Source organism: Oryza glaberrima, chromosome 4 (assembly GCF_000147395.1).
Source record: "Oryza glaberrima chromosome 4, OglaRS2, whole genome shotgun sequence".
Taxonomy (NCBI): domain Eukaryota; kingdom Viridiplantae; phylum Streptophyta; class Magnoliopsida; order Poales; family Poaceae; genus Oryza; species Oryza glaberrima.
In genome coordinates, this window is record NC_068329.1 from 18,452,863 (window position 1) to 18,476,505 (window position 23,643).

Genomic DNA, 23,643 nt, shown 5'->3' on the forward strand with positions numbered 1-23,643 from the left:
GTAATATTTATTTTGCGTTGGAAATGCTATTGTATTTTTCTGTAAACCTGGTTAAACTCGAAGATATTTAACTTAAAACAAACCTGAAATAACTTATAACATGAAATAGAGAGGAAGCCACATTTATGAAGTTTGATATATCCAAATGGCCACGAGTTGGCGGGAAGCAAGTTCTTGAGTGCAGTGGAGCTGCAAGATCGATTATCAGATGGAGTACTCAACCGAAACTTGATGGAACAGGATGAGAATAATGCTAGCTACACGATATGGTGTACTAAACTCAATGTTTCCAGAGATTATCCTGTCTTTGATGTGAAGCTCACATCAAGCAAGATCAGTGATGCCCCCACAAACTTTTACAGTTTTACCTGATGATTGCTCATTGCTGCAGAAATGTGCAGGGAATTTTCTCATCATTGATAGTTTTCAGGCTAGCGATCGTCGTCAGGAACTAAAATCCGGCACACGGCCCTGAAGGCTGAATTCAGTTTGGCGTGCAACCTGAACTATTATTATCTCTGCAACAATTTTCTCCAGTCATTTTCGTGGCTACAGTCACCGTCAGCTTTGCAGTCAACCCCCGGTCGTCTTCCTCGTCTCCATCTCCGTCTGCGGCGGCGGCGGCGGCGAGGAGAGTGCGCGCTGCGCATTTGCGGCGGCGACGGCGACATGCACGCGCGCGGCCGTGGAGCACGAGGCCGGAAAGGAGCACGGAATGGGTGGAGGCAACTCGGCACAAAGACTGTGAAGCAGCCAAGCAGCAGCAGCTCAGCCCAGCCTGAGTGCAGCGTCCACCAACACAGCCTGTGCTTCTTTTTTGCTCTTCCCTGCTGCAATCAGTTTCATGTGGTCATATCACCAATTCATCACCAAGATAATATTTATCCCAAAAGCAAAACTTTACCTTTCGAACAGTGGCATTGCTTGACTCGCCACAGTTTTACACAACCTATTCTTCATTAATTAACGAGTACATTATTAAAAAAATGATATTGCTTTTGTTTTTTTGTTATAACAGCGAGAGCAACTTTTACGGTGGTCTAACATTCCAACAAACGTTTCTATTATAACTAGCAAAATATTTCGAACAGCAACCACAAACTAAACTGGGCCACGCTGTTCGTGATACGAAAGCGAGGATAATTTGCTACTACTACTAGTATATGAAATGGAGGCACACCGAACACGATACGTCCGTGCGAAGCTTAGTGTTCGACCCTGTGAAAATGATTGCAATGTCGACGAACATGCATGCCACCCATGGATCACACTGGCCATGGCTTATTAGCTAGTAGCTCACTGTCTTTTCACTTCCTTTTTCTTGCTAAACTATTATTATCATTTATCTTAAGAAGATTCTTAATTAGTGTAGCTTTATGTCGATCGCCTTCGATCAAAGAGCGAGCTCAAATACCATGGCCTCCATCGATGGACATGGACGACTCCAATATGTATATAATGTATCCGGTCCATTGCCACCATCGCCATGAACGAGTGCAATCCACTCGTGTCATCCACTCACTCTCGTTGCTCTTCTTAAGAGGACGAAGACGACGACGTCGAACACGAAGACATCATGATGGCATGGAGGAGCTTGTCGCTGGTGGCGTTCATGGCGGCGGTGGCGGCGGCGGCCGCAGCGGCGGGCGATGACCGGAGGCCGTACGTGGTGCGGATGGACGTGTCGGCGATGCCGGCGCCGTTCGCGACGCACGACGGGTGGTACCGGTCGGTGCTCTCGTCGGCGTCGGCGAGGGACGCGGCGGCGGCGCCGGCGGCGGAGCACCTGTACACGTACTCGCACGCCATGAACGGGTTCAGCGCGGTGCTGACGGCGAGGCAGGTGGAGGAGATCCGCCGGGCGGACGGGCACGTCGCCGTGTTCCCGGAGACGTACGCGCGGCTGCACACCACGCGCACGCCGGCGTTCCTCGGGCTCAGCGCCGGCGCCGGCGCGTGGCCGGCGTCCAGGTACGGCGCCGACGTGGTCGTCGGGATCGTGGACACCGGCGTGTGGCCCGAGAGCGCCAGCTTCAGCGACGCCGGCGTGGCGGCGCCGGTGCCGGCGAGGTGGAAGGGCGCGTGCGAGGCCGGCGCGTCGTTCCGGCCGTCCATGTGCAACCGGAAGCTCGTCGGCGCGAGGTCGTTCAGCAAGGGGCTGAGGCAGCGCGGCCTCAACATCTCCGACGACGACTACGACTCGCCGCGGGACTACTACGGCCACGGCTCGCACACGTCGTCGACGGCGGCGGGCGCCGCCGTCCCCGGGGCGAGCTACTTCGGCTACGCCAACGGCACGGCCACGGGCGTCGCGCCCATGGCGAGGGTGGCCATGTACAAGGCCGTGTTCTCCGCCGACACGCTGGAGTCCGCGTCCACCGACGTGCTCGCCGCCATGGACCAGGCCATCGCCGACGGCGTCGACGTCATGTCGCTCTCGCTGGGCTTCCCGGAGTCCCCCTACGACACCAACGTCGTCGCCATCGGCGCCTTCGCCGCCGTGCGGAGGGGCATCCTCGTGACGTGCTCCGCCGGCAACGACGGCTCCGACAGCTACACCGTCCTCAACGGCGCGCCGTGGATCACCACCGTCGGCGCGTCGACCATCGACAGGGCGTTCACCGCCACCGTGACGCTCGGCGCCGGCGCCGGCGGCGCGAGGAGCATCGTCGGCAGGTCGGTGTACCCGGGGCGCGTGCCGGCCGGCGCCGCCGCGCTCTACTACGGCCGCGGCAACCGGACCAAGGAGCGGTGCGAGTCCGGCAGCCTCAGCCGCAAGGACGTCCGCGGCAAGTACGTCTTCTGCAACGCCGGCGAGGGCGGCATCCACGAGCAGATGTACGAGGTGCAGAGCAACGGCGGCCGCGGCGTGATCGCGGCGAGCAACATGAAGGAGATCATGGACCCGTCGGACTACGTCACGCCGGTGGTGCTGGTCACGCCCTCCGACGGCGCCGCCATCCAGAGGTACGCGACGGCGGCGGCGGCGCCCAGGGCGAGCGTGCGGTTCGCCGGGACGGAGCTCGGCGTCAAGCCGGCGCCCGCCGTCGCCTACTTCTCGTCGCGCGGGCCGAGCCCGGTGAGCCCGGCGATCCTCAAGCCGGACGTGGTGGCGCCCGGCGTGGACATCCTCGCGGCGTGGGTGCCCAACAAGGAGGTGATGGAGCTCGACGGCGGGGAGACGAAGCTGTACACCAACTACATGCTCGTCTCCGGCACGTCCATGGCGTCGCCGCACGTCGCCGGCGTGGCGGCGCTGCTCCGGTCGGCGCACCCGGACTGGAGCCCGGCCGCCGTCCGGTCGGCCATGATGACGACGGCCTACGTGAAGGACAACGCCGACGACGCCGACCTCGTCAGCATGCCCGGAGGCTCGCCGGGGACGCCGCTGGACTACGGCAGCGGCCATGTCAGCCCCAACCAGGCCACCGACCCCGGCCTCGTCTACGACATCACCGCCGACGACTACGTCGCCTTCCTCTGCGGCGAGCTCCGCTACACCAGCCGCCAGGTCGCCGCCATCGCCGGCCACCGCGCCGGCTGCCCCGCCGGCGCCGGAGCAGCAAGCCACCGCGACCTCAACTATCCGTCGTTCATGGTCATCCTCAACAAAACCAACTCGGCCACACGGACGTTCACCAGGACGCTGACCAACGTCGCCGGCTCGCCGGCGAAGTACGCCGTGTCGGTGACGGCGCCGGCGGGGATGGCGGTGAAGGTGACGCCGGCGACGCTATCCTTCGCCGGCAAGGGCAGCACGCAGGGGTTCAGTGTGACGGTGCAGGTCAGCCAGGTGAAGAGATCAAGAGATGGTGACAATTACATTGGCAACTATGGGTTCTTGAGCTGGAATGAGGTCGGAGGCCAGCATGTTGTCAGGAGCCCTATAGTGTCAGCATTTGCCCAATGAGAAGAACAGATGTTAGCATAGCAGGATCAAAAATAAGAGCATGGAAATAGAAAATGACACTAAAACAAAGTATACTACATACAACTAATAATCATGATCAGGAATATAAAGAGTACATATAATGGAAAGAGAGAAATAATTCTCACCAGGATACTGATATTGCACGTGTATTTTTGTACTCTCTGCTTCTGAATTCTAGTTTTGTTACTGTTCTTCTCAACGTATCAAATTATTTACACAAGGGTTACAAACAGAGCATCAATAAGGAGCAGCTTGTAAGATTTATATACAGCAACAACCTTAAAAGGGAATTACACCTGATGCACTACGTTTCATGCAGCAAAAGATTAAACAGAAGAGGAAAATCCTAATAAGTTTTTCTAAGCTAGAATGAGCACTACTAAATAGTCTACATGCTTCAGCAAGATGTTATATGTATTATATCTCTTATCAACATTGGGGTCTACAAATTCTGTAAGCGGGCAATCAGCAGGTGATAATTAAGGATATCCAAGCAATTCTTCCAGAGTTACAGCATATTCTTGAGCTATTTCCTTGATCAACTCCTATGCACTACTGTAGTCGAAGGAAAATGAGATGACATGAAAAGCGATTCAATAGGATATCATTAACACTAATCCATTCAATGTTGAAGGAATCCAAATCTATTGTGTCCTTCACTCCACTTAGACCACTTGCTATGCACGAGTGCTCAGTGCTCACTGTTCAGCATGAAAACATTGAAAATTCATGGCCATCTTGTTGCTATTGTGCTACCAAAATCATTGCAGGTCAGCATTACTGGCCACCATTCCTATACATAGCATAAAATCCTATTCATTTTGTATTGGTATGTTAGGTATACGATCTTTCTGAGCTGAAAATTGAAAAATACCTGTAGATGATCATCCACATATCAAAGCCATCTGCCACCAACTTGGACCTTCGAGCTCATCATGTATGATCAGTTGCTCAACTTGGCAGCCATGTTGCTTCTAGGAGTCCTACCACCTTCTGTCCAGAGTCCCACTTAGTATTCAGTCATTGCATGAACCAGCATTCTCCAGGCTCAGTAGCAGTCTAGCAGCGCAGGACGGTAGGAGCACTGATGAGCAGATCCCAAATACCAGCTCTGACCAAATTGCGAGCTTCAGTAACAAGATATATCTTTTGTTCTCTTCTACTTGTGAGGAAGGGGAACAGCTCAGAATATGAGATGATACCAAGATTTCGACTCATCAGTCTGCAGCTAAAAATCCATCAAGTCATTCTACCTGAAAAGCCTTCACGCCAACATCACAGTATATCTAGTGATGACAATGGCAATTCACCCAGGGACTAGAACGGCCATCAATCACATATGCCAGCTATATTAACTATAGTTGGTTCTCTCTGCTATCAAAGGGTTCTACAACCAGTATTACCTCCAACAAGTAAAGTAATTCACTAAGATATACTCTCTGCAGGGTCTACAGCCACAAACGTCTAACCCACCATGCTGACTTAGCCAGAAAAGAGAAAAACAAGCACCATGGGTTCCAAGCATTGCCTGACTTACATCATTTACAAGTGGAATGGGATCCATGCTTTACCTGAGTATCAGCGCTTGCTGCCTGAGTGCTAGTACATGCTTGCGGGTTGCCACTATCATCCTGATATACTCATATGCAATACCAGGATCCCCCCTGCATAAGTACCGTGGAATAGTGCAGATCCATGTATAAGCGCTGGGTTCAGAAGCAGCTCACCAGATCGCATGGGTTCCTGAGCTGACCCGAAGGTAGTATTTCAGAAGCACAAATCCTGGTGCAAAAAAGGCTAACAAAATATAACCTGAGCAGAAGCAACAAGTACACAAGATTGGGCAGAATAGCTCTCTTAGAATTCTCCTTTTAATTTTCATCTTTCAAAAACTTCATCTCTTATTCTCAACAAATGCATCCTCCTGTTTTCAATCTCTTAGAAAACCGACATGGAGTTTCATATATAGAACCTATCTGATTGATTACCATGGGTTTATTTTGCCAGTTGATTCCAGAGATACCGCAGAGGCACAGATTAACGAGAAAAAAATGTGGAATTAATAACCACAAAGTTTAATAGTGCATACCTTGTAAAGCTACTTGAAAAAGAAGTGACATACCATATGAGAAGAAAAACCTTCAGCTGATTAGCTGCATCTGCATGCATAAATATAACTGTAAGAATTGTGGAATCTAAAATAATACCAGATATCTACAGCTTCAATAAATAGCACTAAAAATTAAATTGATAAAGGTCATAAAAAAGCAACCAAACAACACCACATAAAGAAGAGTGGAAAATTAAGGAAAATATTAGTCTCCTTTCATTCAAAGATATTTCTAAGGGCTTAAAAATATGCTGCCCTGTTACACATCGATGACAACAATTATGTATTACAATCTTTCAAGGGTAAAAGGAAACTCAGTATTCTGTTTTCTCAGAAGTACATCAATATTTACATGTTACACAGCAATCGCCTAGCAAAATGATCACGGATGCTCCTAGGCAAGAATCCCATATTCTAAACTCTCAGAAGTCCAACTTTACCTTCAATACTTTCTGCAATACTCAGTAGTGATTAATCAAGACATCAAGTATACTGGTACAGTGGAATATAAATCTGAACCAGAACACACTATGAAGTATCTAGCCGAATTGATCATTGCTCTGAGTCTGAGATAGATTTCTCAATGGCTCTCACATAAACAGCCTTCGGAAGAGTCCCAGTAATGCTATGCGTTTTCTCTCCATCCTTAAAGAGTAAAACAGTTGGAATCCTCTCGATGCTGTAAGATGTTGCGACTTGTGGGTAATCATCAGTGTCAAGCTTATAGCATTTTATCCTTCCAGCATATTCTTGTGCAATCTCATCAACAATTCGGTGGACCATTCTGCAGGGTCCACACCATGAGGCCCAAAACTCAATAAGCACAGGTATATCACTGCAGATCACATATTCATTCCAAGAACATGCCGTAATTGTTTCGGCTGTACAAACAAACAAAACAGAGTTGTAAGATAACTCCTCTATATTTGAACGTAAAACTAAACAACAAATGATGTTATATGTCACAACAGTTGCTACACTCAAGTAACTACAAAAGATGCTAAATATAACCCTGACACTATCCGCTTGCTGAGAGTAACAGTTGCTATCCAGCAGCCCTATGCTCATGTAACAAAGTTAGGAAAATTGAACATCTTAAAATGTGTTGTAGCTACTAGTATTTACGGAGGTGAATATGAGCCGAGTTAATTGGTTTGCCTCAATGGTGCAGCTTGCAGGAACAGAAGCAGCGGCCAATATCCTGGAAATGAACAACTGAACGGTAGAGCTGCCGAAAACTAAGAGCAGCCAAAGAAAGAATAATTGAAGAATTGAAGTTTAGTGATATTTCACTACAGCTCCAGGATTTTTTTTCGAACGAACCGGCACTACAGCTCCAGGATCAATCATACTTTACTAGTAACGTGTTTATTTCAAGCTTTCGACATGTATCAAGGTTTCAACTTTTCTGTGGTACTGAACTGGCTGACCCATTTCTTGTACGGTTACACTACCCGAAAAAATGGTATACCCCTACATTGCATTCTCTAGCAAGTAAAATTAAGCTGCTTCCTTACGGCTTCTCCCTTGAAGAGTGCATCCATCATACCACTGTTCAACTACATTAGACTACTACATGGAACTGGAAGCAATGAACATGAGAATTGTCACTAATTTGTCAACCACACAACACACCAAGGGGGCAAGGGCAGTTACTACACGACACCCTAAAGGCAGCAGAAATTTTTGGCACAAGCAAACGGTTAGCTTCAGGGGGAGGGGGGGGGGGTGGATCATCATCAACCAGCGAGGAGGCACACTCCCTTTACCTCCGCGAGGAGAATACGCGCAGCTCACCGTGCGGATCCGGTGCGCCGCCCAGCGGCGCCGGCAGCCCGGCCACCGGCGTGCGGCGGAGGAGGAGGCGCCGTACCCGGCCCTCCGGCGGCCGGGCGCCGCGAGCGCCACGCCGCGGTAGAGGCTCCGCGGCGGCGGCGGCGCGGGGCAAGCGGTGGCGGTGGCGGTGGCGGCGGCGGCCATGGTTGTTGGTGTTGGTTTTGGGTGGAGACTCGTGCGTGCGTGCGTGGCGGAGGATGCGCGGTAGGTAGGAAAATTTACGAGGCAAATCCGCACGCGACGCGAGCGAGCGAGCCTAGCGCTTATGATGATGAGGACGACGCTGACTTGGAGGTGATTTTGGAGTGTGATGCAATTCACTCAAACCTTATTATTTCCTCCGTTTTTATTATATTTATCAATCGTTTTAACTTTTTTTACAAAAAAATATATTGAAGTTAATCGATTTTGTAAAAATATATGATAGTGATTTGACCACAAAGCAAATATGTTATCCAAATTTACATTGTTTAATGAAACTAATTTGGTCTATCTTAACAAAGTTTGACTAAGATAAAAGTTAAAAAGCGATATATTGCATCCCTGTGTACAACAATGTTCAACTAGTCCTTCACATAACAATTCCATTGGACCATGTGTACCTCATCATTCTCATCCTTCAAAGACCAAACCGGATGGGCAAAAACTCATCTCGCCCTGCAATCCCCTGCATGACTGAAGATCTGAAAGTTGGTAGGGCAAGAATGTCTGAATCTCCTACATTCTTCAGGGAACAAGGTTCTCGCAGCAAGCAACGCCTCCATATCCAAGAATCTCACTTACGTTTGCACGGTAGAAATGATGAAAAACCAGGAGCTTTTCACAAAACCTTGATTTGTTCGTCTCGAGCTGCCCATGCTGCTGCGTCCCGGTGTATCGTACCATCAGATTCAGAGAGAGCACACTTGGTTTCTTGTCTCCCTGATCAAGACTCATGAAATGGAATGGACACATGACGAACACCAGAGAACAAAACCGCATAGGCAACAGCTACAAAGTCAGAGAGAAAACACTGGAGGATGCCGTCCTGGAAGATCTTCATGTTCTGCACCTGCAGAAAATGGTTGTGCTCATATAAAACTTTTGCGACAAAATCTGTAAAATGGAAAAATGCATGTGGTCATCGGTTCACATACACATCTATATTTGAGTGCAGAAAGATTATTTTTAAAACCCATTTTTTTTATAAAACTGAGCTCTTCGTACAAAAGTCAACCTTCACTAAAAAAACCAAGTGGAGTAATTTTTTTATGGGATAAAAAGGCTTAGCGCCCAGCTTTTCTGGGAAGCTCAACGGGATTTTTTAAAAATATCCGGCATTTGACACTTGAAACAAGACAATAAGATGACACCAGCTTTGCCACCTCATCATCAAACTACCTATCAGCACCCAAAAAAAAAAAAGAAAACTCCATCATCAATATGTGACTATGTGAGCAGTGTTAGATGCTACACCACCAGATGACAAAAAAAATTCCATTCAAATGTTTTGTTTGGTAGTTCAGACTCTCCGAAAAAGAAAAAAAACTACTCCACAAAACTGATGTTTTTCCTATTGGATTAACAACTAACTGGAGATCACCCAACGTTAGAAATAAAGGGCTCGTATCCTTTACCATAATGACATTTTTATCATAGGCATTGACATATAAAGCAATATGAGGGTGGAACCTACATGCCACTGACTGTAATGTTAGTGCAATATGCGATGTTTAGTTCCTAAACAAAAACTTTTCACCCTGTCACATCGAATGTTTGGACACATACATAGAGTATTAAATATAGACAAAAAAACTAATTACACAGATTGCGTGTAAATTGCGAGACGAATCTTTTAAGTCTAATTATGCCATGATTTGACAATGTGATGCTTTAGTAAACATTTAGGGCAGCCACAATGTGGGGTCTTAAGCCTCTAAAGTGGTCCTTATACATTGTGAAAGTAGTCCATATAGTAGTCTTTAGTATGAGTTACCCATATGCATAATGCCTACCCATAAGAATAAAATAGGAATTGTCAGGGTTATGGATACCATATACCTAATAGTAGTTGACTAAATCTCGGCAGGGCCCACCACATATCATGTCCTATACGGAAACAACCTGCGGATGTAGGAGGAGTTCCGGATAAGGAAATACAACCAGAGTTCTACTTGGAAACGATAAGGACTACTCGGATTGTATCCATATTGGTTTCCCTAATTCTACTTGGACAAGGGGACTCCTATGGGTATAAATACAAGGCCCCCTAGGAGGAGAGGGGGGACAGACAATCAATACCCAACACAATCGACATAGAAGCCACAACATACAAGCCAACATACTCCAAGACAAGACGCCGGATTTCGACTTCAGGGATAGGCATGGCTATTCCCCTACGGTGTCTCCGGATACCGTCAGGAGAGACGAAAGCGCTATCTCTGATCTCGTTGGACACGGATTCGAAGAGCAAGGCTACCCTGTTGTCGACTACGAGTCAGACCTTCAGACCGCCATGTCGACAATAGTTAGATAAGCTACCCCATATATTGTACTGGTGTGATTATGGTGAATAAAAAGCAACATCGGCTCCGGCCAACAGGATGTAGGGCTATTACCTGACCGCTCAGGGACCCAAACCTGTATAAAAATCCTCGTCTCCATCTCTTTTACCTCAGTCTCGCGTATATCCTAACACCGACGATCCCCATACTGTCCAAATACCGTAGTCGAGACATCAAACGTCGACAGGAATACTTTCTCCTCTTTCACATGACATACAATTGAGTGGGACCCAGGCTAATGCCTTCTCTTACCATATACATTATAGCAAACAGTATAACTAATGCCGGGTCCCACCTTATTACCCAAGTAGACATTATACATTGAGCATGCCCTTACTAATAACGATTTACAGGCGAAATTTATAATTTATTTTATTATTAAACTACGTTTAATATGTGTCCCGTATATTCGATGTTACATGCAGAAACTTTACATCCCTATGACTAAACAGGGCCGCCCATGATTGTAAAGCATCGTAATTCGTAAATGAAGTGAATTGGATCGAGTGACCCAGGTGGGCCCACGCGGCAGCGACCCAGGCTCCAGTCTCTACTCCACGTCGACGGCTCGTTGACCCCCACCGGCTCGGGCGTTGGCGGTTTTGTCGGTTTCCCCCTCTCTCTCCCTCTCCCTCTCCCCCTCGCCGCGCTCGCCTCGCGTACGTACGTACGTCACGTCACGTAGCCGCCTGCCTCGCCTCGCCCCGCGCCGCGTCGCCAACTCCCTCACATGCCGCCGCGCCGCCGCGCTCCCGAGCACCACCCACCCGCCACGCCCGCGCCCACGCGCCACCAGCTACGAGGCGGAGGCGTCCCCAGTGTAGCACCACCACTATGGCGGCGCGGCGGAGGCACGTGGCGGCGGGGGCGGGGGCGCCGGCGCCGGCTGCGGGGGAGTGGGCGGCGGTGACAGCCGGTGGCGGGGCGGCGTGGGCGTTGTCGCCGGTGGAGGAGGTCGGGACGAAGCAGGAGCTGATGCGGCGGACGGGGCTGCCGCCGCGGGACCTCCGCGCGCTCGACCCGGCGCTGTCGTCGGCGGCGTCGGCGTCGTCGTGCCGCCCGTCCGCCATCACGGGGCGGGACCGCGCCGTCGTCGTCAACCTGGACCGCGCCCGTGCCGTCATCACCGCGTCCGAGGTGCTCGTCCCGTCCCCGCGCGACCCCGCGGTCGCGCCGCTCGTCCGGGAGCTCCGCGCCCGCCTCGCCCTCGTCGCCTCCCCAACCCCCGCGCCGTCGCCGTCGCCGCCGCAGGTGACACATGCATGTCCCCCACCCTACCTTCCTTCTTGCATTGCATCGTACGTCTTCTTCTTAAGCAAAAGCTCTGATCTCTCACTCCTTTTCTTTTCTTTTTTGAAAGCATGGCATGGCGGTGGGGATGGACGGGAGCATCTCGCCATCGCCGGCGAGCCGCGGCGGCGAGGAGGCCGCCGGCAACGGCAAGGATGGAGAAGCTCTGGGAGGAGGTGACAAGGCTCTGCCGTTCGAGTTCAGGGCGCTCGAGGTGTGCCTCGAGTTCGCCTGCAAGTCTCTCGAACATGAGGTGTGTGTTCTTCTACCTTGTCTCCATGCTTTTTACCTGCAGTGCTATCTCCATCTCCAATTCTCCATTCAGAATTGGATGGAAATGCAACCAATACCTGATCTTTAAGTGCAGTGTAGCTATGCATAACATGCATTAAAAAAAAAGAGATTTGAAGAGAGATACATCCCTCCAAACATTTTTCAAGAAGAAATTATAAGTGTATTGAGAATTAAACACGGAACCTTAGAGTTATAACCACTTACCCATTGCTACTACACTATCAAGTGCATCTCAACATGCAATTTGCTTGGGTTGAATTTACCATGAATAGTGAGTGGCTCACCAAACTATGCAAAAAGTTATGCATTGTTGTATATTTGTATTAGGTTTGACATTGTAATTGTAGACATATGTTCAATTCCTATCCACATTGATTTTTCTAGGTATGTCATATGATCTTTTAACACTCAACTAGACGTCCACTATCAGTATCTTGCACATGTATATGTCTTTCCTTGCTTTGGTTTATATCACCTTCAGAAGGGGAAAAAAAGAAGTGGATTTGTACCTTGCTACATTTCGACAATTCTTTAGCAGCATCCCTTCTAATCCAACCTTTTTTATTATATGAAAATGACTTTTGTTCTTCTGCCCTGCAAACATGCTTCTCCGATTTTCATGGTTGTTGAGATGATGCTAAGTATCCATGCCGTGCCGGTAACATTCAGTCATGTGTCTCACCCTTTTTTACTTCCTGATAGCACTATAACAATGTGAAGACAAAATTCATTTCTCGAGCACATTAAAACGGTAGTGTGTTTAGCAACTTAGCATTCAGGCAATTCTGCACTGAAATTGCAGTTCCTAAGAAAAATTTGCTTGATACATGATTGCATCAGACTTGCACATTGGAGAAAGAGGCACACCCAGCTTTAGATGAACTCACCTCCAAAGTCAGCACCCTCAATCTTGAGCGTGTGAGGCAAATCAAGAGCCGACTCGTCGCAATATCTGGCAAAGTTCAAAAGGTCAGCTTCAGTATATATACCACAAGCATATGTGAAACTGAAATTACTTCCTCCGTTTCACAATGTAAGACTTTCTAGCATTGCTAACATTCATTAAGATGTTAATGAATATAGACATATTAGATTCATTAACATCTATATGTATGTGGATAATGCTAGAAAGTCTTACATTATGAAACGGAAGGAGTAACATTTATGTATACCATGGATCAGATAGTCCATTAGGAGTAATTCTGAAGTGTTTAAGTAACATTGCCATGTGTATCTCGTCTGACAGGTCAGGGATGAACTGGAACACTTGCTGGATGACGACATGGACATGGCCGCATTGCACCTAACGGAGAAGCTCGCTTACCAGTCATCAAGATTCGACATCGATAAAGAAGCAAGCGAGCTCGAAGATCACAGGTAAGAAATTTTTTTCTTCCATAGGTTGATGACACAAGTCGATATGCTTCATCCAACCATTGTCAACATGCTACAGATGTGTCGTCTGAATGTCTGAAGCTCTGAATGCAGCAGCAGGGATGAAGAAGGAGTCGAGGGAGGCGGCGGCGGCGACGGCGACGACGAGACGATCGCCGGCGGCGGCAGCTTCAGCCCCAACACCGACGAGCTGGAGATCCTGCTGGAGTCCTACTTCGTGCAGATCGATGGCACCCTCAACAACCTCTCCACCGTGAGTAGTTCCTCTCACCGATGAACGTCCAATCATATCTAGACGTCCACCCATTTATTATTGTATGTCAACTAAATGATTATAATTTTTTTAAAAAAAAATTAATAAGATAAATCAATATATAATATATCATTCCACAAATATATAAGCTATCAATTGTAACAAAAGTGACAAATAAAACTCAAATTAGCAGTAAATTTGTTATTTTTGTTACAACTTATAGAAGTAGAATTTACTTCTATAATTTAAACTTATATGTTTGTAAAGTGATATATTATTTATTAAACTATATGTTAATTTTTTTATAAACATTTAGTGGACATGTAATAAACGGGTGGACGTCCCCTCGAGTGATTAGAATCCATCTCGATTTTTTTATAATCACTAAATGACCTGCATTAAACGGGTAGACATCCGCCCGAGTCATTAAAACAGATTCCCCTCTCTCGCCATTGCTAACGAAGGTGAAATTAACCATCTGAATTTATCTCTCTCTCTCACGGATGAAACTGAAGCTGAGGGAGTACGTGGAGGACACGGAGGACTACATCAACATGATGCTGGACGAGAAGCAGAACCAGCTGCTGCAGATGGGGATCCTGCTGTCGACGGGGACGCTGGTGTCCAGCTGCGCCATCGCCGTCACGGGGGTCTTCGGCATCAACGTCCACATCTCCCTCTACGACTCCCCCGCCTCCTCCGCCGCCTTCCCGTGCGCCGCCGCCGGCATCGTCGCCGGCAGCCTCGCGCTCTACCTCGCCGCCCTCCTCTGCTACAAGCGCGCCGGCATCCTCCAGTGACGTTATTACTAGTACTACATGTAAAAGAAACATTGTTTTTAGTATTAACTGTGACCATGAGTGATTAAGAACGAGTAATTATGCGTGTGATAGTGTGATTACGGTGTTCTAGGCCTCTTTGTTTATATTTATTATTACTACCTCTATCCCATAATATAACCCATAAAAAGAATGCATGGTCAAACTTAACACGGTCACTAATACTAATTTTTGTCTTATAATTTCTCATATATTATAATAAGGATTATAGTAACAAAATTATAACCATATGAAAGTAAATTCAAATGTCAATTCAATGATATAATTTTTAGCAAGTAAAATTCAATTCATACTATACACAAAATATTTTGAAGATAAAATCTCAAAATGTGAACACCTAGGATGGAGGGAGTAGTTTTTTTTTTTTTTAAGATTACTACTTCCTCCGTCCCAAAATATAAGAACTTTCGGTTAGATGGGACACATCCTAGTATGACGAATCTGGACGGACGCATGTCCAGATTCATCATACTGTACTATAATGTGTCTCATCCAACCAAAACTTATTATATTTTGGGATAGAGGGAATATGATTTATAAGCCGACGAATTTAAAACCATGTGGAATGACATCTCTATATTTGACTATCTTACGTTATTTTTTTTTTAAACTACTACCCCTCCGTACCAAAAGAAAACTTAACTTATGGAGTTTGAATTTTGTCCCACAAAAAAACCAACTTCTACCATCCTACCTACCCTTAGCAATGCTTTATTACTTCAATACCATTTACCTATTTTAATGATGTGGGGTATTTTGATCATCTTCACTCTTTACTACTGTTGCATTGGGATGTTAGGGTTGGATTTTATATGGGATAGAGAAAGTAACTTTTAGATAGTAATATAAAAATGATTTATGGCTTTAAATAAGAAAATGCTGTTTATCTGTTTAGATGACTTTTCGGTTCATAATAAACCGATTTATAAGTCTAAGTCTATACAAAGAGTATTTAGGGTTGGTTTGGTTTATGGCTTAAATAGGTCTTACCAAATTTTGTCAGTACCAAATTTTGATAAGTTTTGGCATGATTAATTTTGGTAAGGCAAAGTTGTGTTTGGATTGAAGCCAAAATATGCTAAGTTTACTATTGAAATGGTCTATTTTCTTAGGCATGTCAAATTTTGGGTTCAAACCAAATAGACACTAAATACTATTGAAATTGTCAAATATTGGTAAGTCTAATTTAGACTTCAAACCAAACCAACCCTTAGTGTACAGGAGCTTAATGATGAACACTCTCACTGACAACCCTGGCCCAGACGTGTGTGCCCCAACTGTCAGTGTGTCACCAACAACCCAGCATCTACGGCCCCACGTGTACATTCCATTTTTCTCCTGAGCGCAGCGATGACGACGACCAGGAGCTGAGGAGCAGCAAAAAAGAAAAAAAAAATCGATTAGTTCACGCAAAACCCAAAAACGAAAAAAAAAACAATCTTCATTGAGTGTTAACTACGGAAAATATCTGACGAATTCGTCGCGAAATTTCGTCCTCTTTTTTTCGTCAGAAACGAACTAAGCAGCGGGGATCTCGGGATAGCGAATCCCCAGATTCGGACTCGATCTCGCTCCCCTCCGATGGTCCGGCTCCCGGCTGCCGGCGGCGACGGCGACGGCGGCGGCGTCCTCAACCTGACCTAGGTACGAACAAGTCTCGAGCTCTCTCTCTCTCTTTTTTCCCCCTTACGCATCCAGTATAGTTTGCGTGATCTGATCGTGGCGCATCTGTTCTTGGCGATGGATGGATGGATTGGGAGCAGAAGGAAGAAGGTGTGAATCTCTGCTTTCTCGCGCGATCCGGCGGCGGCGGGATGCAGTACCACCAGGGCGGCAGCCGCATGCCGCCGTTCGCGCGCGGCGGCGCGTACAGCCGCGGCTACAAGCAGCTCTACGCGCCGCCGCAGCAGCAGCCGCCGCCGCAGGAGAAGCACGAGGTGCTCATGGAGGCGGGCCGCCTGGCGGCGGAGTACCTGGTGGCGAAGGGCGTGCTGCCGCCGGCCTCCCTGCAGCGCCGCGGCGTCGGCGGCGGGGGATGGGTCCAGCTCCCGCCTCAGCCCCCGCCGCCCCCGCCGCCGCCGCTGCCGCAGGGAACCCTGGCGTTCTATGGTGCCCAGAATGGCCGGCGGCGGTTGGATGATGATGATGGTAATCCTAACCCCCGCTTGCGGCGGAACCGCGGTGGTGAGAACAGTAATGATGACAGTAGTAGTAGCTACAATGGTAGAGGGAAGAGGAAATTCGGTGCTTACAGTAGGCATTCGGATTGGGGGAGGGACAAGGGGAGGAGTAGGGGGAATTCGGATAGCCGGAGTTACGATGATGAGGATGATGACGGGCCTCCCGGTTATAGGAGAGAGCGGCGAGGTGGTGGGAGATTTGATGATGCTGGGAGTAGCATGTCGGGGGTGGCAGCGTCTAAGACGGAGGCCACGGGGGAGTCGGAGCTGGAGGATACTGGGTCGAAGGTGGGCTCTAGCAGTAATTTCAGGAAGGATGTCGATCCGCCACAAGAAGTGGAGGGCGTTGATAAGTTGAATAAGATTAATGAGGAGAGTAATCCATCAAATTCAGAGGTGGTGGAGCAAATGACTAATGGTGAGAGCACTAGTAATAATGCTTCTTGTATTGTTATTGATGAGGAACAGACGAAGGCAAAATATTTGCCTGTGCCCTCAGATGACAAGGTTTCAGATGAGAAGCCTGACGATAGTAGTGTTTTGAATGAGAAGATTGAAGATGACGAGACTTTAGCTGAGAAAGCTGAAGATGATAAGACTTCTGATGAGAGGGTACCAGGTGTGAAGAATAACTTGCGTGATGATTGTAATAATTTGCTGAGCTATTGCAGTTATCCAAATGTACCGACAAGGCGGCGATCAATAGTTGCACACAGGAATGCAGCACCAGCCCATAGGGAAGTTGCTGTTGCCGAACAGATTGATCTGGTTTCCTCTGAAGATGAAACCCATATGGCCACCGATGTTACAGGGCATGGCAGCTCCTTGACTAATACCCAGGAAGGCAACAAAGATGGCCTTGCCTGCTTGGAACATACCGATACAAGCACTACTTGCAATCAGATGGTGGAGCCAGTAAGATTCCAGACAGAGGAAACACAGATTGGAACTGATGATTTGAGAGGACAAAAAAACATTGAGCAACATTATGCAGTTCACGAATCTAGGGAGGAGAATATGTTACCTCCTAAAGTGGGTGTTCAGCAGCAAGTTGAGGAAGGAATGCAGATTTACAATGTTGATACACCGCCACAAGATGAAGACTTGATTGCTTCAGCTGATAAAGAGAAAGTAGCTGGTGTGGCATTATTACCTAGTATCAAAGCTGAAGCTGTTGTTGCGAAGGAAGAGGACAAGTTTGGTCAGTCAAGTTCATTTAAAATATGTGATCTAAACCTAGTTGGTAGTCCAGAGGTTGCTGAATTACGAAATGATCCTGGTTTGGGTCAATTCTCAACTGCTGGATGTTCAATGGAGCCACAAAATCAGCAACAAGAGTTTAGAAATACGGGTAACAGTGCAGATGATACCAACATGCATGCCCAAATTCCATTGCACAATAAGGTGGTTCAAGTTATTGATCTTGAAGATGACTCGCCAATTGAAGCTGGTGCATGTGATACTTCAAAAGCAAAGTGAGTTCCTTCCACCTCCCTCTTATTTGCTATGTCATTCTGCTTTTATATGAGTATAATTTTTCCTTTTGGTATTACGGTTTGATGACACAGTACCTAGCCTTAAAGGCTTGTCCCAGACTAGTTACTATTAGGCAACCAGTTTTGTGTAGCCAGCGATGAATGGTAGCTGGCCCAGACGCTCAGCAATACAAAAATACAGGGGTGACTGCCTTCTTCCAGTCGCTGCACAAGGAGAATGAGTCTAGGCCTTTGCTGTCTTCTTATTGTTGTTGCTTTTCATGTTCTGTAGGAGTGGCAGCTGATCTTGCTGCCTAATCAGCAGACTTGCTGTCAATCTTTGTACTCATCGCTCTGATCTTAATAAAATTTCTCTGCCATCTTTATGGCTAGCCTGACTAAAACAGTATTTGTACATAATGCACCGACAACCATCTAATTTCCACATCCAACCTATGCATTAGTTTATTTCTGTTTATTTTCTCTTCATTTATTTATCCATTGTGGCTGCTAACTACATACCTTTAACTGTGTATGCTAGAGAGGAAAACATGGCAAACCCTGCTGTGACCACAGATGTTCTTCCTGGTATCCAAGATGGATATAATTTTGCGATTTCAGATTATCTTGGTGCTGATATACCATGCTACCAACCAATGCAAACAGATCTTCCCAATGGGATGAGCCTAAATGATTCAGAGGTGAGGTTTTCTGATATTGTTATACATCATGTGGAGGCTTAATAATAGGAAAATAGATTCACCACTATCCAGTACCAGTAGTGACATTTGAGGATTTGTGACCATATGTTTGCTTGACATGCGTAGACACATATAGTCACCATAAGTCCATAATACTGTTTTTTTTCCACGAGTAAGAGATTCCTTACACTTTTTTTCCTCCTGTTGCAGGGCATTACTGTCATGGATGATTCAATATATGGTTCTCTTAGCGATATCGGTAATTGATATTACTTAACCACTTTTTCAGTTTTTCTACAACAATGTGCGTTATGTCTTTGTCGTGTTGATTTTCGATGTTGTATTTCTTCACTTGCTCGTTGCGAAAGGATGTTGATTTCAAAGGCTATGAAAGACATGCCTAAGCTTTAATTCGTAAACCTATAAACTGACAAATCCTTGTAGCATTATTCACTTTAGACAATTTTGGTGCGACAAACCGATTTGCAAAATTCCTGATATTTATGGTGCCTATGGTAATTTTCATTGGGAAAAGCATCAGTACCAGAAGTGGTTCATAATCTTAATACCTATTGAGCATATGAAAATTGCAGCCAATCCATGACAGCTCATTTCTCTCAACACTGACTTGCAGTTCTTTTAATTCTTATGGTTACAGGTTTTATGGAGGTTTGGGACCAGCAACCTCAGGACTACGAGAAGTTCTTCTGACCAGGCACCAAATTGCTGTTGTCAGTGCTGTGACAGTGCTGTAACCCTGTAACTGCAATAATCAGAAAAACACACACTCAACACACATACAGGCACCCATGGTGGCCATATGATCCAGGCCAATGTCCTGTCTAACTACACATCATATATAGCTGGAGCCTTTGATCCTTCCAGGTCAATATCAACAGAGCATTCATCCTAAAAAGGATTGTTCTTGTGTAAACAGTTCGACAAGTTCATGTACCATGAATACAATTTACTCTACAACTCTAGATATAAATACATTGTTTCACCTCGGAAAGGAAAATAAGAATACATTGTTTGATTATCTGCTCCCTGTTGTGATATTGTCTGACTGCTCTACGCTGAATTTGTCCATAAGGCCATAAGAGATGTGCAATGCAACATGATGTTAGGGCCCACGGTGCGGCCGAGCAACACAAGCAAATGCCGCTAACTGTTCATGTCCAAATCTCCACTCGTTTTCGTGGGAGAAATAAAATCACATTGATTGCACAGGGGAAAAGAAATTCATTTAAAAATAGTAGCTTGAAATCGCTATGAAAATGTACACATAAAGACACCCATTTGGAACACAAAACCTTCGCATGGTATGGACAGTAAAAAAAAATGAGCTCCCAAAGAATGGTGCTCTAGCTATAACTTGCTACTGATTTCCTGATTTTGTCGGTTGGATTTCCAGGATTCCAGTTTCCAGCAGATTCAGACAGCGGCATCTTCTTTGCTATCCTCCACAGGCTTCTCTGTAGATGGGGAGCTCGTCTCCTGGGTGCCAGAGCCGGTTGAGACCTTCACAGTGGCAGGCCTTAGCAGCCTCTCCCTTAGAAGGAACCCGCGTTTGACTTCATGCGAGACAATTCCAGCCTTGAACTGATGAGATTCCTCGCGTGCGATAGCCTCATGAATCTTAACATAAGAAATTAGAAGGTATGAGCTCCTGCTATGGCGCATGTAACACAGAAATAACAGCACAATGCCTTTGTATTTACATGTGCAAATATTTGAACTATGTAAGTGCGCGAATCAAACTTTTTATATGAGCAAAAGATGTACTGGCATATACCCAAACTTGTGAATCAGCCGTTTAGACCACCTGTACATAAAAAAGGTGATATAAAGGATAAATTATACTACTTACCGAAGGATCAAATGGCTTGCCAACTGTTTCCACAACTCCTACACCTAAGCTTCTCAATGTCTCTACTAACTGCTTGTATATGCCTTGATAGCTTGTGCTAATCGTCTGCTCTTTATCAGTCTCCGGGGTGATCTCTTGATTCACCTTCTCAAAACTATCAACCAGAGTCAATAGACTCTGAACAACATCCACCTGTATATTTGAGGTAAACCTAGCACGCTCCTTTTCAGTCTGCTTCCGGAAATTCTCCAGATCAGCATTTATACGGAGGAACTTGTCCTTCCCTGAAGTAATTTCGGTTGCAATACTTTCATACTGAGCAGCTGAGTTACTCCTTTCTTTCTCAATGGCAATGATAGCACTCTCAATTCCACCAAGAGCCTCATCATTTCCATCTAGAAAAGCTTTCTTGTATAGACGAAGTAGGTCCTTCATAGGGGGGAAATCTTCCCCATTAACAACCTGCATAAAGCTATTCAGTTTAGTGAAACTTGATGAACCACACTCTTTTTTTCTTTGAGAATATTATGAGTCACGCTCGATGAAATACATAGCTATAAGTTCAAACAAAACACCCAAACAATCATCAATTACCCTGTTCCTCCTCTCAATTCACTTTGCTCATAGTAATATGAGCATTCCTTTAGTTATTTCATTGTTCAAGTTGCAACAGTATGGATTTATAATCATGCTTAACAACTAAAATCCGTGCTCTACCCATAGTTCAAAAATTCAATTTAGCCAAGAAATAGCAACATTAGCCATGTCGTCCAATTACTCATGTGATGATTTAGAAAGCAACGCAGATTCCAAAATTAGCTCTTGTTTTCCCGAGTTTAGCCAACCAACAAAAACTAACACCGCATGGTTTTTAGGTTCAGACCATGCTGCATTGGCTTACAAAAAAAAAAGAAGTATTTAGCACTCACCAAAACTCAAAAATGTTTACCTTTCCCCACTAAAATCCAGCATTACTCACTCGAATGCTCTAATTCAAGCTTCTTACTAACAAACAAAATGAGCTATATCACTGCGAACATACAGTAGAAAACCAGGAATTAAGATAGAACAATCTACATATCCTTTTTTTTAAAAATCCACCACGAAAACGGGGTTCCCTATCCCTTCATCGACGAAGAGAGGCGAAAAGAAAAAAAAAATTCTCCACGAACTAAATCATCACCTCTCGAAGCCGATAACAGCGAGAGGATGAGAAGCGGTCAAAAGGGACGGCGGAGCGGAGATCTCACCTTGGGGTCAGCGGCGGCGGCACGGAGCGGCGGCGGCGCGGCATTGGAGCGGCGGAGGGAGAGCAGCGAGGGGGTCGCCGCCGGCCTCCTGCTGCTGCTGCTGGGGCTCAGGCGAGCAGGGGTTGAGGTGGGTGGGGCTAGGGTTCGGGGGCGGCGGAGGGGCGTGGGGCTTGCGGCGGCGGCGGCGGCGGAGAAGGTCGCCGCCATATTCTATCGTTTCGCTACTTCTCAACTGTTCGGAAAATACTGTACTACAGGGAAAAAGGAAAAAACTGAAAGGCAAATGAGGAAATTGCACGGTACACACCAGGGGTTGGCACTTGGCACTGCTTGTGTGTAATTTATAGTGGTTTAAAATTTTATATTTCATTTAAAATAGAAATAAAATGATTAATTTAAATATTATTCATATGATTACAGATCCAGCTCCATGGATTTGTGGAGTTAGGAATACACACCTTCAAGAGTACTTCATCCGTTTCATAATGTAAGAAGTAATATATTGGATCTAGAGGAAGTAATATATTGGATCTGGAGGCTGCAGCTGTGTCAAACACCCACGAAGTTAAAATTTAAATCTGAAAAAATTAATTTGGACTTGATTTTAGGATTTTTCATCCTAGTCAAAATTAGGCTTACCCATAAATTATCTTTGACCCTTTTCACTTAATTTTTTATCATTTATTAGTTGTAGCTTAACCTATTAGAGGCTTAGAACGTAGAAGTTTTGTGGAAATTTTAGAGGATTCTTTAGTTTTTTTAGAATTTCTTTACTTCAAAGAAAACTTGAAGTGATATTAATTATGTTAAGAAAAATCTAACAATCTAGTGGTGTATTCTTCAAAGAGAAACTATATTTGGATACACAAAATCTACGCGTAACATATATGTAAGATAGGTTTATGCTCATAACCATCAAGATATGTTTACGCTCATAACCACCTAACATATATGCTCTAAATGACCCAACAAGCTATAGAGATCTACATCAATACAATCTTATATGTGTGCAACTGGCAGCAGCTTTGTAGCCAAACAAGACACAATAATTCGTGAGTTCTTGTCGGCTATGAAGCATAGATAGTTCTGAGGCTAGAGAAAATTATAACACGACTATTTGTACAAACTAGCTAATACAATGATTATTAATTATATGAATTTGGACTAGAGCTAACTGTTCAATTTATTATTATACTTTTGATATGGTCCTATTGATGTAACATCACCAATTCAATATTACTGAGAATGTTCCCTCATGCGGATAGAAAATATATAGTTTCTTGATTGTTTCTGTGCTAATAAAAACAATGTGATCTAGCTCAAGCCTAAATATTTACAGTTTGAACAGAGAATTTATTTGGTTCATTGCTAAAAATAAACAGTACTAAAATTTAGTATAACCAAATTTCGGTAAGCCAAAAATATAGAGATAATTGGAGTAAGCCTTGTCAAATCTCTTCTTGTTTTAAGAGAAGTTTTTAGAGTTACCAAAATTCAACAGGATACTAGTGGTTGACGGATGGCTGACCGTTGCCATTCTCCAAAATTGAGCAATAAACCAAAGAGAGCTTTCTTAGACCCATTTTTGCACTCTTTAAAGATCCAGGGATACAATATGGTGTGCATCTAGCAAAATATGATCCATAATTCATAGGATGTGGTTGCAAATTAGCCGA

The 23,643-nt window shown here is 45.7% G+C and overlaps 5 protein-coding genes across 12 annotated transcripts; 3 read left to right on the top strand and 2 right to left on the bottom strand.

The window, feature by feature from the left end:
- Nucleotides 1–1,154: 1,154 nt before the first annotated feature.
- LOC127770269 (subtilisin-like protease SBT1.7) lies at nucleotides 1,155–4,123 on the top strand. The gene has a single exon (XM_052295932.1). The coding sequence runs from the start codon at nucleotides 1,577–1,579 to the stop codon at nucleotides 3,908–3,910; it is 2,334 nt and encodes a 777-aa protein (XP_052151892.1). The 5' UTR covers nucleotides 1,155–1,576; the 3' UTR covers nucleotides 3,911–4,123.
- A 125-nt stretch (nucleotides 4,124–4,248) lies between these two features.
- Nucleotides 4,249–8,127, bottom strand: LOC127770272 (thioredoxin M3, chloroplastic). 8 transcript variants are annotated; one of them, XR_008016907.1, is made up of 6 exons: nucleotides 7,811–8,127; nucleotides 6,482–6,922; nucleotides 6,021–6,090; nucleotides 5,659–5,713; nucleotides 4,806–5,562; nucleotides 4,249–4,724 (listed from the first exon to the last, which is right to left on the bottom strand). XR_008016907.1 is itself a non-coding variant. In XM_052295935.1 (2 exons), exons 1-2 carry the CDS (start codon nucleotides 8,019–8,021, stop codon nucleotides 6,594–6,596), a joined length of 540 nt encoding a protein of 179 aa, XP_052151895.1. In that variant the 5' UTR covers nucleotides 8,022–8,127; the 3' UTR covers nucleotides 6,235–6,593. The 8 variants fall into 8 exon arrangements, 1 of the variants encoding a protein (XP_052151895.1); XR_008016903.1 differs by having other exon boundaries at nucleotides 4,806–5,907; nucleotides 6,054–6,090; XR_008016906.1 differs by having other exon boundaries at nucleotides 4,806–5,679.
- A 3,127-nt stretch (nucleotides 8,128–11,254) lies between these two features.
- On the top strand, nucleotides 11,255–14,594 carry LOC127771863 (putative magnesium transporter MRS2-D). Its single transcript, XM_052297806.1, has 6 exons — nucleotides 11,255–11,671; nucleotides 11,781–11,963; nucleotides 12,845–12,973; nucleotides 13,251–13,381; nucleotides 13,493–13,652; nucleotides 14,168–14,594. Exons 1-6 carry the CDS (start codon nucleotides 11,255–11,257, stop codon nucleotides 14,450–14,452), a joined length of 1,305 nt encoding a protein of 434 aa, XP_052153766.1. The 3' UTR covers nucleotides 14,453–14,594.
- Nucleotides 14,595–15,874: 1,280 nt separating this feature from the next.
- Nucleotides 15,875–19,888, top strand: LOC127770561 (uncharacterized protein At4g26450-like). The gene is made up of 5 exons (XM_052296325.1): nucleotides 15,875–16,135; nucleotides 16,255–18,146; nucleotides 18,688–18,847; nucleotides 19,058–19,106; nucleotides 19,506–19,888. The coding sequence occupies exons 2-5, from the start codon at nucleotides 16,306–16,308 to the stop codon at nucleotides 19,556–19,558; spliced, it is 2,103 nt and encodes a 700-aa protein (XP_052152285.1). The 5' UTR covers nucleotides 15,875–16,135; nucleotides 16,255–16,305; the 3' UTR covers nucleotides 19,559–19,888.
- A 181-nt stretch (nucleotides 19,889–20,069) lies between these two features.
- LOC127770562 (uncharacterized) lies at nucleotides 20,070–22,256 on the bottom strand. The gene is made up of 3 exons (XM_052296326.1): nucleotides 21,968–22,256; nucleotides 20,718–21,179; nucleotides 20,070–20,485 (listed from the first exon to the last, which is right to left on the bottom strand). Exons 1-3 carry the CDS (start codon nucleotides 22,172–22,174, stop codon nucleotides 20,282–20,284), a joined length of 873 nt encoding a protein of 290 aa, XP_052152286.1. The 5' UTR covers nucleotides 22,175–22,256; the 3' UTR covers nucleotides 20,070–20,281.
- Between the last annotated feature and the right edge of the window lie 1,387 nt (nucleotides 22,257–23,643).

Excerpts from the sequence above, each read along its gene's own strand:
- LOC127770269 (XM_052295932.1), top strand. The coding sequence starts at position 1,577 with ATGATGGCATGGAGGAGCTTGTCGCTGGTGGCGTTCATGGCGGCGGTG.
- LOC127770272 (XM_052295935.1), bottom strand. The coding sequence starts at position 8,021 with ATGGCCGCCGCCGCCACCGCCACCGCCACCGCTTGCCCCGCGCCGCCG. Across the intron at positions 6,923-7,810 it reads CGCGTATTCTCCTCGCGGAG|CCGAAACAATTACGGCATGT; the intron begins GTAAAGGGAGTG and ends TTGTTTGTACAG.
- LOC127771863 (XM_052297806.1), top strand. The coding sequence starts at position 11,255 with ATGGCGGCGCGGCGGAGGCACGTGGCGGCGGGGGCGGGGGCGCCGGCG. Across the intron at positions 11,672-11,780 it reads CGTCGCCGTCGCCGCCGCAG|CATGGCATGGCGGTGGGGAT; the intron begins GTGACACATGCA and ends CTTTTTTGAAAG. Across the intron at positions 13,382-13,492 it reads AGCGAGCTCGAAGATCACAG|CAGCAGGGATGAAGAAGGAG; the intron begins GTAAGAAATTTT and ends CTCTGAATGCAG.
- LOC127770561 (XM_052296325.1), top strand. The coding sequence starts at position 16,306 with ATGCAGTACCACCAGGGCGGCAGCCGCATGCCGCCGTTCGCGCGCGGC. Across the intron at positions 18,848-19,057 it reads TGAGCCTAAATGATTCAGAG|GGCATTACTGTCATGGATGA; the intron begins GTGAGGTTTTCT and ends CTCCTGTTGCAG. Across the intron at positions 19,107-19,505 it reads TGGTTCTCTTAGCGATATCG|GTTTTATGGAGGTTTGGGAC; the intron begins GTAATTGATATT and ends TTATGGTTACAG.
- LOC127770562 (XM_052296326.1), bottom strand. The coding sequence starts at position 22,174 with ATGGCGGCGACCTTCTCCGCCGCCGCCGCCGCCGCAAGCCCCACGCCC. Across the intron at positions 21,180-21,967 it reads CCGCCGCCGCTGACCCCAAG|GTTGTTAATGGGGAAGATTT; the intron begins GTGAGATCTCCG and ends AGCTTTATGCAG. Across the intron at positions 20,486-20,717 it reads GCAAGCCATTTGATCCTTCG|ATTCATGAGGCTATCGCACG; the intron begins GTAAGTAGTATA and ends TCTTATGTTAAG.